This window comes from Lepisma saccharinum, chromosome 13, assembly GCF_977018435.1.
Source record: "Lepisma saccharinum chromosome 13, izLepSacc3.1, whole genome shotgun sequence".
In the NCBI taxonomy this organism is placed as follows: domain Eukaryota; kingdom Metazoa; phylum Arthropoda; class Insecta; order Zygentoma; family Lepismatidae; genus Lepisma; species Lepisma saccharinum.
Genome location: NC_139241.1, coordinates 1,189,306 through 1,202,326, shown reverse-complemented (window position 1 = coordinate 1,202,326; position 13,021 = coordinate 1,189,306). Strand labels below are relative to the sequence as shown.

At 42.1% G+C, this 13,021-nt stretch overlaps 2 protein-coding genes across 2 annotated transcripts in view; one reads left to right on the top strand and one right to left on the bottom strand.

Annotated features, from left to right (window-relative positions):
* LOC145997132 (putative aarF domain-containing protein kinase 2) overlaps positions 1–13,021 on the bottom strand; it is a 292,541-nt gene that overhangs the window by 195,340 nt on the left and 84,180 nt on the right. The window lies entirely within an intron of this gene.
* LOC145997113 (uncharacterized) lies at positions 1,066–6,162 on the top strand. Its single transcript, XM_083133739.1, has one exon. It carries the CDS (start codon positions 1,066–1,068, stop codon positions 6,160–6,162), a length of 5,097 nt encoding a protein of 1,698 aa, XP_082989865.1.

The window sequence follows — 13,021 nt, the reverse complement described above, 5'->3', positions numbered from 1 at the left end:
TTAAAAAAATCTTTGTCTAAATCGGAAGTGGCAACCGTCCTATGTTGCGTGTTTGTTTCAATGTACGGTTTGAGCCACTCGGAATGTTTAAACCTGAGGACTCTTCTAACATTCGCTACCTTAGCACCCTTTCCGATCAAGAATCGGAGATTCGAGTAATGAACAACGTATCTTTTTTTCCCCTCTAGAGTCAACAAAAGCTTGCATTGATTAGAATGAGGCGAAGATTTGAACTCGGATGCCGGTGGTAAATCGCTGAACAGATCGTGTAAATGGTCGGGGAATTCGATATCCACCTCTGCGAAGAAGCCATGCTCACTATCGTCGAAATTTTCTACGTCTATCGATGCCCATTCGAATCCCCCGTAAGGAAGTTTCTGTACCATGGCATGTCCGTAGAGATTATTAACGTCGGCGTAGAAGATGTAATTCGATGCTCGATTTGAATCATAATCTTCTTTCATGTGCACGTTGTTGGCTTTTGCATATCTCTGTACGCATTGTACCATCCCGCCCCGAATCCCCCTCTCGATGAAAAGTAACATGTCCACGTCTGTTCCGTACCTTGTGCTTTTGGAGCCAAGATGGCCGCCATTTTATTCTCTGAACACTAGTGCCTACTGAAAGTGAGAGAGTGAAGAGTCTGTGAGTGAGAAGCGAGGCTGTACCAGAGATGTATTGCAGGTTGGCTGCAAGTAATGTAGATTTTGCAACGAATACATCAGTTTGATGTAATTGAGTGTTTCATTTATGTGTATTAGTCTACCTACAGCACCAGTACCTTCCTGGAAATGCTACAACAAGCGGCCGAAACAAGAAAGGTGTTTTCTTGTTGGATGACGGGCGCGAACATGGTCCTCCTTGTGCCGGATGTTGCATGCGATCAGCATTCGTTGTGTTGTGTTGAACTTTTGTGCTAGCGTGCATTCGTGAACTGTGAATAAATACATTGACATACTGTTTGCTACGTGTAACCAGTTTCAGTGCACCTTTTGTAGTGCCAGGAAGTGTTTCGTGCGTGCATTGTAGTTTGGACAACAACAATCCGTGCGCGACTGAATAAACATGGAAGCCATATCGGCAGCAAAGACTGTGCTCAAGCGAGAAGTTACTCGCCTTGAGAATAAAGTGAACGCGGGTTTACTGGACGATGTGACAATCGCGTTAGCGGTAAACAAAGCCAAACAATTAACGGACGATTGTAAACAGTTATTATTAGACCTGGCTAGTGCGTGTGATGATGCAACTTTTGAGAGTTATGACAGTGAAATCGGTTGTATTCAAGACCGTTTGGATGCAACCATGTGCAGGCTTTGTTCGTTACAGCAGCCACAGACTCAAGCTACGGTGACGTCATCGACAGAAGCACGAACAAGTGAAGTGCGTCTCCCGAAGCTCACGCTGCCTGTGTTCACGGGACAATTACAAGAGTGGCTTTCTTTCCGTGATTTGTTTATCGCGTCGGTGGACAAAAACAAACAGTTATCCTGTGCGCAAAAGCTACAGTATTTGAAAGCTTCGTTAAAGGGGCAACCTGCATTGCTTATCCAGTCCATGTCGGTGACTGATGATAACTATGCAGAGGCGTGGAACATTCTAAATTCGCGTTATCAAAACAAACGGGAAATTGTTATGGACACAATCAAGCGTTTAGTCGCGCAACCCAAAGTGCAACGTGAAAATGCAGCAGCCTTACGTAGCCTGCTAGACACAACTACTGAGTGTGTTCGCGTGTTGAAAGTGATGGACATTCCCATAGAACATTGGGATCCTATCCTAGTATTTCATGTGACAGAAAAAATGGACAGTGATACTAGACAACAATGGGAACTTTCATTAAAGACAACCGAGTTGCCTACGTTTCAGGAGTTGAGTGACTTTCTTGATCAGCGTTCTCGTGCATTATCAGCTACAAATCTCAGTGCTCAGAGACTGAAGCAGTCGACTCACAATAGCTCCCAGTTCAAGGGTGTGTATCATGCAGTGTCGGATGATACCTGTGAAAAATGTAAACTGCATCATGCGCTATACAAGTGCAAAGACTTCAAAAGCCTTTCGGTGATGGACAGAATGAGATTTGTTAAAGAAAAGGGTTTGTGTTATAATTGCATTCAAAGTCATCATAGGGCATCGGTATGCGACTCACGGGCGTGCCGAGTTTGCAATAAAAAGCATCATACGTTGCTACACTATTATAAGCAGAGTGACTCTAGTGAAACAACAACTTCCCCCCAAGAAGTTTCTTCTCATGTGGCTGGAGAAGGAGACAAGGGACTAAAGCCAGTGTTGCTATCCACTGCAGTTGTTTATGTGCAGGGAAGAGATGGTGTTTATCAACCAGTTCGTGCGCTCCTAGACTGTGCCTCCGAGACTTCTTTTGTGACATCACGCTGTGTGCAAACGTTAGGTTTACGTCAGCATAAGGCAGACATCACTGTGAATGGAATTACAGCAACAGGCGTAGGTGTAGGCAGTGCAGTAGTGAATCTACAATTCCAACCCAGTAGCAGAAGGAAAACATTCACCACAAGGGCAATCGTACTTCCTAAAATAACAGGAAACATTCCCAGGGAACCTTTACCAGACTTCAGGAAGTGGACACATATTCAAGGACTGAAGTTGGCAGATCCAAGGTTTTATGTGATGGAACCGGTGGACATTTTACTTGGAGCAGATTTGTTTCCTTTTCTTATGCAAAGTGGCAAAATTGTTGGGCCAAAGGGAACACCTACTGCACTACGTACTGTTCTTGGTTGGATTCTTTGTGGCAGTGTGGACTTTCCCAAGGTAAGGGCAGTAGCATCATTTCATGCATCTTGTAGTCTTGATAGTGCACTTCGCCAGTTCTGGGAGGTAGAGGAGGTCCCAAGGCAAATGCATCTGACAGTAGAGGAGATACAATGTGAAGAGCACTTTTCGGTGACTCATGTTCGAGAAAACAATAAGTTCAGTGTGAGCCTTCCATTCAAGGAAGACAGTCCTCCCTTAGGATACTCTCGTGAAACAGCTGTGGCGAGATTACAGCAAATGGAACGGAAGTTTGCAAGGTCTCCTGTTTTTCATCAGAATTACTCAGAATTCATGCATGAATATTTAGACTTGGGACATATGGAGCCTGTTCCTGCAAGTGAAGTGAAAAAGAACCCATGTGATAGTTTCTATTTACCGCATCATGCTGTAATCAATCCAAATTCCACCAGTACACCTCTTCGTGTAGTTTTTGATGCCAGTTCAGTGACTTCAACAGGGATTAGTCTCAACGATAAGCTTCAAGTTGGGCCAAAATTGCAAGGTGATATCTTTCCATTGTTACTCAGGTTCAGGAAGCATCAAATTCCTTTGTGTGCAGACATTTCCAAAATGTATAGACAAATATTGATCCATCCATCAGATACAGACTTTCAGCGAATAGTGTGGCGCGACAATCCTAAAGAATTGATAAGGGACTATAGGCTACTCACGGTGACGTATGGGACTTCCAGTGCACCTTATCTTGCAACAAAGTGTCTTCAGCAGTTAGCTATTGATGAAATGAATGCATTTCCATTAGCAGCCCCAGTGTTATTAAATGATTTTTATGTTGACGATTTGGTATCTGGTGCCAGCAATTTGGAAGAAGCTATCGAATTGCAGTCACAATTGATACAGTTACTAGCAAAGGGTGGATTTGAGTTACGTAAATGGTCCTCGAGTGAGCCACAAGTGTTGACAGCAGTACCTGTAGAGTTGAGAGAAACTAATGTGCCTTTAGATATCCATTGCAGTGAACTTGTGAAAACGTTAGGTCTAAGGTGGCATCCTGGTGCTGACCACTTCACTTTTCTTGTGACTTTACCACCAAAACGTCACACATTGACGAAAAGACTATTGTTATCTGACATTGCAAAATTGTTTGATCCTCTTGGTTTCTTAGCCCCAACAGTCATACAAGCAAAAATACTTATTCAAGAATTGTGGAAAGAAAAGTTGGGCTGGGATGAGGCATTATCCGTGGAAACATGCGAACTGTGGCTACATTTTTGTAGTGAACTTCCTGTACTGCAACAATTACAAATCAAACGTGCTATTGTATCTGCAAATGCTATTGCTTGTCAATTAGTGGGTTTCTGTGATGCATCACAACAAGCATACTGTGCGGTAGTGTACCTTCGCTCAGTTTATGTCGATGGTCATGTTGAAGTGAGGTTGGTAGGAGCAAAGACTAAGGTGGCTCCAATCAAGCAAATGTCTCTACCAAGGCTAGAACTATCAGCGGCAGTTTTATTGACACGATTGCTCGTAGTAATCTCCAATGCACTATCCTACAAATTGGAAGATGCATGTGTGTGGACTGATTCTACCATTGTGCTTGCTTGGTTATCCTCAACACCAAGCAGGTGGAAAACATTTGTAGCAAATCGAGTGGCAGAAGTGCAGGAGAGTCTTCGTCGTGAACAATGGTCTCACATCATGGGAAAATCAAATCCTGCAGATCTTGCTACAAGAGGTATCAGTGCATCAGCCTTAGCTCAGTGTGAGTTATGCTGGGCGGGACCAGAGTTCTTACAAGCAACTTCATTGGCAACGTTTGATCATCATGAGACAAGCAACGAAATTTTGGAAGAAGTTACAAAAGAAGAGAAGAAGATTGCCATTACAGTTATGTACAGTACAGTAGAAGAAGATCTGATCTGTAGATATTCAAGCTTTATTAAAATGCAGAGAATAATGGCATGGATCCAACGATTTGTGTTCAATACTCGTCAGTCAGTGAATCAGAGAAGACAAGGAGCATTGACAACTAAAGAGCTTATGACAGCAACGACCTCTCTTGTAAAACAAGCTCAGAAAAGTGAATTCACAGCAGAATTACATTGTTTACAAGCTAAAATTCCTCTGCCAACAAAAAGCAGGTTATTGTGTTTGGCTCCTTTTGTTGATGAGGCAGGTGTCATTCGTGTTGGAGGGAGGCTACACAAAGCAAGAATAACAGTGGACCATAAACATCCAATGTTGCTACCTGCAAAGCACAAATTGACTCACTTATTAATTAAAAATGAACATTTACTTAATCTTCATGCTGGTCCTCAGTTAGTGTTGTCCTCATTGCAACGAACATTCTGGATACTGAGAGGCCGAGATACAGTGCGTAACATTGTGAAGAAATGTGTAACTTGTCATCGCTTTTGCACACAAGCTGGGGAACAATTAATGGGTAGCTTACCAGAATCTAGGATCAATCCTTCTCGTCCATTTATAAACTGTGGTGTGGATTATGCAGGGCCCATTCTGTTGAAGGAAATGGTTGGACGCTCTCGTAAGCAGTATAAGGGTTATATTGCCTTATTTGTTTGTTTCGCAACGAAAGCAGTTCATTTAGAAATAGTGAGTAGTGGTACTACAGAGACGTTTTTGGCTGCACTTCGGAGATTTGTATCTCGTCGTGGAAAACCCAGTAATATTTACAGTGATTGTGGAACAACGTTTGTTGGTGCTAATAGAGAGTTAAAGCAATTCATGAGATTGGCAAAACAACCAAAGCACAATGAAACTATTTCAAGTGCTCTAAGCAGCTTAGGCATCCAGTGGCATTTTAATGTTCCTCGTAATCCTCATGCAGGAGGCTTGTGGGAGAGTGGTGTCAAATCAGTTAAATACCACCTCAAAAGAGTTGTGGGGAATGCCCTACTTACCTTTGAGGAATTGTATACGGTATTAACACAAATAGAAGCATGTTTGAATTCCAGACCGTTGACTGCTCTATCCAGTGATCCCAATGACATGCAGGCACTTACTCCAGGCCATTTCTTAATAGGAGATGCATTGATAGCTACTCCAGATAGGGACTTTGCTACAATAAAAATGAACAGACTGTCGAAGTGGCAGCTCGTGCAAAGGCTGACACAGCATTTCTGGCGCAGATGGTGTAGGGATTATCTTTCTCAGTTACAACAACGTCCTAAGTGGAGAAGGGAGCAACGGAATCTACAGGCCGATGACTTGGTTGTGGTGAGAGATGATCTACTTGCACCTCAACAGTGGAAACTTGGCAGAGTAATCAACGTTCATCCAGGTGAAGATGGATTGGTTAGAGCAGCAACAGTGAGAACCAGTGAAGGAACCTACAAGAGACCAGCAGTGAAGCTGTCCCTTTTACCAGTGAGTGAAGTTGAACACCAATAAGAAAGAACTTAAACTTTCAAATTTATGCATAAAAGGCAATCATTAGTTTGTTCAATTTCTTTTTAATTTTGTGTTGTCATTTTCAGTAGGAAATTTTGGGAAAATTGTATTCAATTTACATTTGTTCATCAAAACTGTGTTCTATGTATGTACTTTGTAAAGTGTTGAAATTAATAATTTCAAGGTGGGCGGTATGTTCCGTACCTTGTGCTTTTGGAGCCAAGATGGCCGCCATTTTATTCTCTGAACACTAGTGCCTACTGAAAGTGAGAGAGTGAAGAGTCTGTGAGTGAGAAGCGAGGCTGTACCAGAGATGTATTGCAGGTTGGCTGCAAGTAATGTAGATTTTGCAACGAATACATCAGTTTGATGTAATTGAGTGTTTCATTTATGTGTATTAGTCTACCTACAGCACCAGTACCTTCCTGGAAATGCTACAACAAGCGGCCGAAACAAGAAAGGTGTTTTCTTGTTGGATGACGGGCGCGAACAACGTCCGAGATCAGTTCCAGCTTGACCTTTGTCTGGAATAACATTGCCGACCACGCTAATCCCGGTAGGCTGTAGAAATACGCTGGATCTAATTTGTAAATATTCGTTGCCGTTTTCCTGAACGCTTGAAAAACATCCGCGAGTATCGTCACGGCTAATTTTAAGTATGCGTCGTGGTAGTCTCCGAGTGTCCTACATTCTAATTTCTCCCACATGAGTTGCGCGTGTTGGTATTCTTCGTCCGTAATTCCTTTCTCTCTGAGTCTGCTGTAAAATTCTCTTGGAAGTGGAAGAGCGTCGTCGTTAAATTTAGAATTATCACTAACGTATTCGTAAGGATAAATCCCTTTACGTCTAACGAGTTCTATGTCTACGTTGGGAAAACTAGCTCTCGTAATTTTGAATTGTTCGTCTAAAAGTTTGCCGGCAAGAGCGTCCAGGCTGGCAGAGAGAAATCTGTACGAATCCAGAAACCTCATCTCGATGGTATTTTTAGTCTCGTGAATCATAACTTTCTTACTTATAGAGATGTATCTTTCTTCGTTTTGAGCAAGAATATCTATTTTTTGAGTGTCGTATCCGAATTTCCTAATTAAGGGATGAAAATCGTAATTAGAACCATTGTGAAAGAATATGGGGACGAATTTCGGTTTTTGGATTTTGAGGTTGCATGCATTACAGATTCCGCTTATGAAGCGACCGTCCGTATGCGAATGGTGAAACACTTTACGATTGTCGTCTGTGAAGTGGTTATCGCACACAGGACACTTGACAGTGTCATAGTAATTTTGAAGTTCGATAGCAGTTAACGGAAGCATCGGTTTCGATGTTTGCAGCATGCATCCAATTTTCCCAACCTCCTCGATCATCTTTTCGAAGAAGCGTTCGATTGCATCGGGTCCTCGGTATACGTACGGTTCATCTATTTTATCCCGTCGCACGACAACGTAACCGAAACTGTTTGGTTCGTGAAGCTGGTAAGGTGTGGTGGAAGATACTTCGGGATCCGGATCGCAGTACGAGAGTGGTTTGAGGAACGCCTCGAAATCAGCAACGATGATGGTCGGATGTTCCAACAATGCCTTGTGCATTTTGAATTCTTCCACTTCGTTCTTTTCGGGCATCAACATTCGAACCGGTCTGTTGTCGCCGCAATAAATTTTATGTTCGGCAAGTTTCTCGATAGCAATTTGACGTCCGGTGTATTTTCGATAATCGACTTGTTTTATATCCTTGAACGTGGTCAAACACCTTGGGCAAACTTCGATGTTGTTTGCATACTTGATAGTTTGACTTCTGACCAAACGTGATAGCGAACGAATGAGACAGTAATGGTGAACACTGTCGTTTGAAATTAGAAGAAGATTAATCACACGACCATCGTCATCGTCGATATCGCTTATCCTGACGGGATGCACGACATGTTTATCCAACGTATAGGAATACACGTTGATGATTAAGCGTTTTCCTTCTGCATCTCGTGCTCGTGTTTCGAATTTTGATATATCGGAAATGGTCACCGGGTATTCGATGCCAGTCATTGCATTTTCCAGTTCAGGTTCATGCTGCTTGTAATGATAAACCCGTTCTGGATGATTTAACCAATGAATCGGGTGAAGTTCCGCCAACACACACCAAAGGAAACACTTGTTATCGCTGTTCTGTATATTTAACACAGCCCTCTTGTGTTGAATGTTCGGTGGAAGAGGAACGTAGCTGGAAGCGCGAAGAGGCGAGAATCGGTTCACGTAAACGGTTAACGTGTGAGGACTACCACACAGAGACCATCCCGACCCTTTAACCTCGAAATCGTCGTGTTTCTTAACCAGTTTATTTGAAAGATCGGAATAAAATTCGTCCAAATTATTGACGTCCGCCAAAAGAAGAGCCTGGTTTTTTGTTCGATGATAAAAGACTCTTGTTGTACCATCGACTTTTTCGTATTCGGAAAATAGATCAACGTATACTTTTATGGAATTATTTTCCAATTTATTTTTTAGAATATTTATCACGGATGTTTTTGTTTCACACAAGAAACTAAGAATGTCGCAGCCTGGTTCCGAAGTAAAAGAGAAATCCTGAATATGACGGTTGAATGCAGATCTAATTGGTTTGCGTTCATCGGATAATTTTACTTGTTTGGAAGTAGAAGCTTCCGTTTCTGGATCATCGATTTTTCTTTTCAATGTTCCTTGTTCGGTCGATGGTTTGCAAATTTTAGGTGTTTACTTAAATGTGTAATGCTGATCATCTTTCCGCATCGAGCACAAGGCTTAGAAGGTAACGAACGATTAATTCTCGAACCTGTTTCGTTACATCTTGCCCTGTGTACCGATAAATTGTTCCTTGAGATTAGCTTCCCACAAGTAACACATTCAGTTTTATCATTTTTACGATTGAAACTGGTGGTGGATGCCATTATGCTTTCTCCAAAATCACAGAAATCAAAAAGTGTCTAGTATATAATAGCGATACAATTTTCAGGTATGTTATTTTATATAGAATTTCTTGGGTGCGAATACAAAAAAACTCAAGAATTCAATCTATACTGTGAATACAATTTTCAGGTATGTTATTTTATATAGAATTTCTTGGGTGCGAATACAAAAAACTCAAGAATTCAATCTATACTGTGAATACAATTTTCAAGTAAATCGACGAAAATAGTTATTTTTACCGTTGAGATATCGACTCGTGAACGATAAGTTTATGATGGGGATGTGTTTCATGTCCATCAATTTGCCACCTATCAGCAAACCGAAACTTTGCTGAAGAACGTATTGACGAATTTGGCTGCGCACGCTGACCAAAGTGATGAAGTAGATCGAAGGCAGCAGAATGTAGATGGTACCTTTCTCTATCAAACCATTCAACTGCGACGGCGGAATGGGGTTCAAATTTCGAGCGGTGTATTTTTTATAATTTTTAACGTAATATTCGTAGAGGTCTTGCGTCGTCACCGAAACGATGATGGGAAAATTTTTTTGGGGTGTGAAAAAATGTTTGAGATTGTAAGTGGTGTGCGTGTATCCGTAAATTTGATTCGATGCTATCGATTTGCAACAAGATGCGAGCGGCGCGTTGATCGGGGGATACTGCAACCATCGGTTAGCATTCCTGACCATCGGCGTCCACGTACATTTTTCGTAACTGGTCGTGTCCAAAACGATGGGCATGATGGTGTTGTTGAAATCTGATTTTAAGATGTGCTTGGCGACGAGATGGAAATACAATTTATAATGCATCGTGAAGACGCAAAAATGAATTTTGGATAAATATAAAATGGCATCTTGAATATGCTCGAAATCTGCGAAGGATTGACGCCGAAAAGAGAGCGAGGTCAATATATTATTCGGCGGTGGATAGGTGAGCGTAGATTTTGCCGTGTGCGTGAGCGCAAACGGTATGGAAGGTCCGAATCTACCATCGGCGAAATACATTAAAAATTTTAACAGCGTCGGGTGGATCTGAAATGCTGGATAGTACAACACTTGAACAAAATGTTCTATCACTTTTGTAGATCAATTAGCAATGACTTTGAATACCACATGATGAACCACCTCCCAATGTTTGTGACTGTGTTTGAAATCTATTTTGTGTCCTGTGAAGAAAGTGTGAAAGTTCCCCGAAAAAAAACATACTCCTTGATTAAGTGCATAAAGATATGATTTTTATTCTTTAATTTGTTTTGTTATTGACTGATACTCATAAAGTACTATATATACACAAAATTTACTAATATGCCTACTGATCTGATGTAAAATTGCAAGTGCTCCTTGAATGTTAGATGAACGGTTCATTCACCTCCTTAATTAATGTACATAATCGGGTGATTGTGGTGAGTTTTACCTTTGAAAAGGAACTACTCTATGTGATCAAAAATATCCGGACACTCACTGGAATTAGGGCGTGAAGTTCGAAGCATCCTCCATCGGATGCACTGGTAATCAATGCAGTGTGGGGCCACCCTTGGCTTTGTTCACAGCCTCCACTCTCGCAGACATACTAGCAATCAGGTGGCGAAAGGTATCTTGGGGAATGGCGGCCCATTCTTCGCGGAGTGACGAGATGAGAAGAGCAGTGGATGTTGGTCGGCATGGTCTGGCAAGAAGTCGGCGTTCCAAAACATCCCAGAGATGTTCAATGGGATTCGAATCGTGGCGTTGCGCAGGCCAGGCCATAAGTGAGACGTTGTTCTCTTGAAACCACTGTCCCACACGACCCTCAGTGTGGACGGGCGCATTGTCCTGTTGAAACACGCAATCATCATCCGCTAACTGTTCTTCGATGGTAGGCAGCATGAACGTTTGTAAAATGTCAACGTAATGATGTGCCGTGACAGTACCGTGCAAAGCAACGAGTGGACCAACCTCCTTCCAGGAAAAGCATGTCCACACTGTCACCCCACCTCCACCGAATTTCACTGTCGGCACAACACAGGATGCTAAATGTCGTTCATGAAGCATTCGCCACACCCACACACGGCCATCGGATCGCCACATGGTATAACGCGATTCATCACTCCACATCACGGATTTCCACTGTTCTAACGACTAGTTGCGCCTCTCCTTACACCGTGATGGGCGGCTCTTCGCGTTTCGTTGGGTGATGTGGGGCTTATGGGCAGCCGCTCGTCCATGGTAACCGAGTCGTCGTACCTCACGTCGCACAGTCATGCTGCTAGGATTACATCCTGCACTGGTTTGGAATTCCTGTGTGATGGTGGCGATCGCTGATTGCCGGTTCTCTCGTACTACTCTATTTAACACTCGGCGGTCTCTGTCTGCCAACATGGGCGCTCGGCCAGAATGTGTTGCGGTTGTACACGTCCCATTACGATTCCACTTTACTATCACATCGGCGACAGTGGACTTCAGGATGTTTAGGAGGGTGGATATCTCGCGCACTGAATTGTTACTCCTGTGGCACCCAATCACGTCACCACATTCGAAGTCTGTAAGTTCCTTCGACCGACCCACTCTTCTGTCTCATGCATTATGCTGGCTGGTCCCTTGCTTGCCTCACCTCGCTGTAGACGGCACCACAGAGTGGCCTACTATGCGCAACACACATTTTGACTGGTGTCCGGATATTTTTGATCACATAGAGTACCTATTTAGACATTTACTTTGCAAAACTATAACATTAATTACATGGTAACACATTTTAATGTTTTATTAATTACATGTTCTTAATCATAAAATAAATAACAAGATGGCAGAATATTGCACTATATTACAGATTGTTTAAAAATATATCGGATCGGTAAAATTACTGATAAAACAGATGCACCGTAGGCCATTGTAAAATCTATTTAAAATAGTACTGTACTGGGTATTGAGTACTCTGGAAAAAATGTACTGATTCTGGAAAACTCAGGGAAAATGCAGTTAGAGTTTACGTGGGAACCCTGGGTAGAGAACAATGCACATGCAGTCTCAAGCAGACAAGTCACCCAATAGTAGGAACTTCACAAGGATAAATGTCACAACCTGTAATTTGGTCAATATCATGGCCATATGGCATAATAGGAAGTTCTATTTTACTTTTAACTTTCCTTACCTATTTTGCAAATTAAAATTCATGATGATTGTAGGAATTCTTTGAAGTGTGGGGGTGTAATGTGTGAACTTGTCTGAAAGCACCCAAAAGTCAACCTCACTTCCCTGCTTCCCTGTAATACACCTGAGTAACTCCTTGCAGGCCAACAAGCCACTGGTGCCATTTTGGGCAATGAATTTGTTAGATTTCCAACTTTGGGACATGAATTTTTCAGATTTCCAACTTTGGGACATGCATTTGTCAGATTTCCAACTTTGGGACATGCATTTGTCAGATTTCCAACTTTGGGACATGCATTTGTCAGATTTCCAACTTTGGGTCATGAATTTCAGTTATATTTCCAACTTTGGGTCATGAATTTCAGAGATATTTCCAACTTTGGACCATGAATGTCAGGGATATTTCCAACTTTTGGCCATGAATTTGAGATATATGTCCAACTTTGGCCATGAATGTCAGGGAAATTTCCAACTTTGGCCATGAATGTCAGGGATATTTCAAACTTTGGGCCATGAATGTCAGGGAAATTTCCAACTTTGGGCCATGAATGTCACGGATATTTCCAACTTTGGGCCATGAATGTCACGGATATTTCCAACTTTGGGCCATGAATGTCGGGGAAATTTCCAACTTTGGGCCATGAATGTCAGGGAAATTTCCAACTTTGGGCAGTGAAGTTTGGGAAATTTTCAACTTTCGGCCGTAAAGTTTGGGAGATTTCCACCTCAGCCTGTGAATTTACGGGGATTAGCATTACGTCATCACTACAGTAAATGTTTATGGAATTAATACTATAATGTATATT